This window comes from Chrysochloris asiatica, unplaced genomic scaffold (genome assembly GCF_000296735.1).
Source record: "Chrysochloris asiatica unplaced genomic scaffold, ChrAsi1.0 scaffold00013, whole genome shotgun sequence".
NCBI classification, from domain to species: Eukaryota; Metazoa; Chordata; class Mammalia; order Afrosoricida; family Chrysochloridae; genus Chrysochloris; species Chrysochloris asiatica.
In genome coordinates, this window is record NW_006408531.1 from 33936771 (window position 1) to 33941855 (window position 5085).

At 35.2% G+C, this 5085-nt stretch overlaps 1 protein-coding gene and 1 pseudogene across 1 annotated transcript in view; both read left to right on the plus strand.

Moving 5' to 3' along the window:
- Positions 1–5085, plus strand: part of TRDN (triadin) — a 203327-nt gene that overhangs the window by 50789 nt on the left and 147453 nt on the right. Inside the window, exons 5-6 of the mRNA XM_006834733.1 lie at positions 1–119; positions 1194–1226. Coding sequence (XP_006834796.1) covers positions 1–119; positions 1194–1226 — 152 coding nt within the window. The remainder of the gene's footprint in view (positions 120–1193; positions 1227–5085) is intronic.
- On the plus strand, positions 3827–4291 carry LOC102813744 (annotated as a pseudogene).

The following is a 5085-nucleotide window of genomic DNA, read 5'->3' on the forward strand; positions in this document are numbered from 1 at the left end:
TGCTGTGGAAGAAACCACAGACTGGATCTATGGCTTCTTTTCTTTGTTGTCTGACATCATCTCATCTGATAGTGATGACGAAGACGATGTTGAGATTGGAGACGAGGACATTGACAAAGGTACAATGTGTATAGAGACATATATAACTGCTGAAACCTATATGAAATATATATTACAGTGGCTTACTCATATTTAAGTACAAATGACCTCTTGAATCAGACTAAACGAAAATGAATACACCTGTAAGTATTAGCAGTATATAAGCAAGCTGCCAAACTTAGTGAATTGATCTATTTATCATTTATCATACATGTTATCTATCATTATGGCAAAGATGTCCAAATTAAATGCTACCATTAGAGTGTCTTATTGCAGAGAAGATCTTATTATGCACTACTTAGTAACTCATAAACATATTTATATACTTTGGGGGGAAAGTCTTTTCTCAATTTTATCACATTTATCACTAATAATATTGAAATGATAACATAACTACACATATGTATATGAATATTTTAAACACATGAGTCATATTCAAGATCAAGTAACAGAAAGTGAAAATGTGGAAATCCCAATCAAAAGTAAATTTATTGAACTAAATGGAAGTGTGAAATGGAAGAACACATTCAAAATGTCACAATTATGCAACTGATCTATGTGTTTGTTCTCTCGTATATATTAATGAATGAAAAGAAGCGGCCAAGCCAAATCATGTATAAACTGCCAATGCATGTATATGAAAATAATGAAATATTGTGATTCTTTTAGATGACGTTTATTCAGGTCAGTTTAGTTATCAGAAATCATATGCTCAGTCATAAGTACCAGGAAAACTCTTAGCATTATAAACCCTTCTAATATGTTGTCTGAATTTTTATTTGTTTGGCTTAAATTGGAGAGTCAGATTGAACAATAGAAACAGAGATAAAGTTGATGTATGAACTATAATGTATAATTTGGATCACTGCCACAATTTTTGTTGACCTCATAAAAGTGAAGTTATTTCAAATGAAAGTACATAAATAAAGTTTGTATTTAAAACCTGAAATATGGGAAGTAAAGAAATATAAGGACTAGACTTGCCAAAACTTAAAATGGTATTTAAAATGGACAAAAGAAATTGAGAAAATAGAAAAGTAATGATATTTGATCCTAAAAGTTTTTTCTAATTTACTATTTTTGTCTTGGTTTAGGAGAAATTGATGAGCCTCCCTTGAAAAGAAAAGGTTGGTTGTTTTCATTTTTGAAGAAAATTGTTTTTCTCTTATGATAATGTTAATTTTCAGCATGACTCAAATAGATAATACTTGAACTTGGCCTTATATTTAGCAGAGAGCTTTTGTTTAATGATCAGATCAATATTAGTGGTTAGAAAAAAGAATTCTTTGATGTCTTTTTCAGATGAACTTGATCTCACTGTTTTTTTGGTGATTTTGAATTTGATGCCTTTTTCAGTAGATTTGTGCAGATCTGTCATGCCTTGTGAATGGTGAAATAGGGGAGTAATCTATAACCTTTGAGATCACCCAGATGATGATGAAGCTTTTAATACTTTTTCCCATTGTGGAAAGATATCTATTTTAATGTTTAACTTTTAAAATCAATTTTCTCCTTGCTATTGTCATAATTATTTTGTAGTTTTAGGTGATAATTGTGGAATGGTGATGGTGGTAGTGGTATTCCATGGAGTCGGTTCCAACTCATAGCAACCCTGTGCAGGGTTTACAAAGCTTAAATCTTTACGGGAGCAGAAAGCCTCAGCTTTCTTTCACAGAACCACTGGTAGCTTCAAACTAGCTGACCTTGAGGTTCGCAGCCCAACTCGCAACCATAGGGTAGCTAAAATAGTGTGGAATAGAATAATTTTGGAGGCAAACACATAATGAGGGGCTATGTATTATGTTGTGTTGTGATGCTGCTGGTCAATGTGCTGGACAGCAAGGTCGTAGGTTTAGGTTCACTAGCTGCTGCTATACAGAGTAACTCTGAGTCAGAACGAACTCGACAGCACTTAAGAACAACAACAGCGTGTATCATGTGTCGTTGCAAAGGAGTACACTCACCAGGGCTTTGCTTGTATGTGGGTGTAGAAGGATTCCTTGCACTAACTGCTAACACCTTCAGTGATTCAGGGAGGTGGCAATAAATTTAAAAGATGGAAATAAGAAGCTTAGAGTGACAGGATTTCTAAAGGAAATAATAGGAATTATGGTCTAGAAAGGGCTATGAGGATCAAAGTGTCCACCATTAGGTGCAGTTTGTGTGAGAAAGAAACAAACACAAGTTAGACTTGATACAATTATGGCATTTAATTTACTGCCATACATGCTTAACTGATAGTCCTTGACAGTATGAACTCAAGAAGAGAATTTCTTGACTTTTATTGCCCTCTCCCCAAATTTGTAGTGGCTACAAATCAGTTACCAGCAACTAAATCCCAATTCATAGTGACCTCATGTGTGTCAGAGTAAAATTGCGCTACACAGAGTTTCCAACCACCACTTACATAACAATTGACATATTGTAATGTTTGTGTGATGCTGGACACTGGGCCACCAGGACTTCTAACACCAGCAGGCCACCCATGGTGGACAGATTTTAGTAGAGCTTCAAGATTAATTAAAACAGATTAGGAAACAGGACCTGGTGATCTACTTCTGAAAAAAACTGGCTATTGAAAACCTAATAAAAGCAGTGGAACATTGTCTGATATACTGCTGGAAGATCAGCCCCCTCACATTTGAAGGCACTTAAAATATGACTGGGAAATAGCTACATCCTCAAAGTAGAGTTGCTCTTAATGATGTAGATGAAGTAAAGTTTTCAGGACCTTCATTTGCTAATGTGGAACAACTAATAATGAGAAGAAACAGCTACAAACATCCATTAATAATTTGAGCAGGGAATATATGGAGTATGAATCCAGGAAAATTAGAAGATCTCAAAAATGAAATGGTATACTTCAAGATTAATGTCCTAGGAAGCAGTGCGATGAAATAGATGGGTGTTGACCATTTTTAATATGAAGTTCAATGATCTATTATGCTAGGACTGACAGATTGAAAAGGAATGGTATCATATTCTCATCAAAAAGAACATTTCAAGATAAATCTTGAAGTGCAACATTGCCAGGTAATATACCTAGACTTGTAAGGAAAGCCACTTGATATGACTGTTACTCAAATTTCACACCAACCATTAATGCCATATACAAAGAAACTGGGAAAAAAACCCCAAAAAACAAAAGCCAACTTCTACAATCTGAAACTTATCAAGCAAGATGCACTGGTAATTACTGGTGATTGGACAGTGAATGTTGAAAACAAACAAGGATCATATGACCTTGGTGAAAGAAATTAATCCTGAGACTGCATAATAGAATTGTGCTGTACCAACAGCCTTTCATTAAAATACCTTTTCTCAACAGTATAAATCGTGACTTTATATGTGAACCTCACCAGATGAAATACACTACATCTATGTAAAGAGATGATAGAGAAGCGCCAGAACAAGGCCAAGAGGCAATTGTGAAATAGATCATCAATTGCTCATATGAAAATTAAAGTTGAAGGTTAAGAATATTAAAACAAACCCATGATAGTCAAAGTACTACCTTGAATATATCCCTCCCACCTGAAATTAGAGACTATCTCAAGAACAGATTTGGCACACTGAACACTAATGACCAAAGACCAGATAATCATACATAAAGAAAACCAAAGGTCATTAAAAAGATAAGAAAGAAAAAACAAAAAACAAAATAGATATTAGAAAAGATACTGAAACTTGCTCTTGCAGGTATTGTAACTAAAGTGAATGGATTTTGATGAAGATGGTGCCGAAGGCAAAGAAGGAAGCCCCTGCCCCTCCCAAAGCTGAAGCCAAAGCAAAGGCATTGAATGCCAAGAAGGCAGTGCTGAAAGGTGTCCACAGCCACACACACAAAAAGAAAATCCACATGTCACCCACCTTCTGGTGGCCCAAGACTCTGAGGCTTTGGAGTCTGCCCAAATATCCTCAGAAGAGCGCCCCTGGGAGAAACAAGCTTGACCACTATGCCATCATCAAATTCCCTCTGACTACTGAGTCAGCCATGAAGAAGACTGAAGATAATAGCTCACTTGTGTTTATTATGGATGCCAAGGCCAACAAGCACTAGAGCAAACAGACTGTGAAGAAGCTCTATGACACTGATGTAGCCAAGGTCAACACCTTAATCAGGCCCGATGGAGAAAAGAAGGATCCTGACTATTATGCTTTGGATGTTGCCAACAAAATTAGGATCATCTAAATGGAGTCCAGCTGGTTAATTCTAAATATAAAATTTTTCAAGACATAAATATAATAAATAAAGTGAATGGACTAAAAGGATGACGTAAAAGCTGAACTGAAGATTTGAAGATTTCAAAGGGCAACTCTAAAAGACAAAGAAAAGAATTATGAAATGTGCAAAGAACTGAAATTAGAAAATAAAAAGGGAAATTCTTTCTCAAGTTGAAAGAAATGAAGAAAATTTTTAAGCTTCAAGTTGAAATATTGAAGGATTTTGTGGGGAAAATATTAGGTGATGCATCTTCAAAAGAACATGGGAGGAATACACAGAGTAACTATACTGAAAATAATTTGCGAACATTCCACCACATCAGAAGGCAGCATATAATCAAGAACTGTAGGTAATGAAGAAGAAGTCTAAACTACTATGAAAGGATTAGTGAAAAATAAAGCTCCAGGATTTGATGCAACGCCAATTGAAATGTTTTAACAAATACATACAGTGCTAAAACTGCTCACTCTTCAATGGCAACACATTGGGAAGACAATTACTTAGACATTGACTGGAAGGGATCCACATTTTTGATAATTTCAAAGAAAGTGATCCAACAAAATTTGGAGATTATCATAAGCAAATAAAATTTTTCTACAGATAATACAAAACAGTTGCAATAGTACATTCATAGGGAACTTACAGAAACTTAAGTTGGGCTCAAGAGAAGACCTGGAATGAAGCATAACATTGCTGATAGCAGATGGATCTTGGCTGAAAGCAAGATGTTTACAAGGAGAGGCTAGTGAGCTTGAATTGTC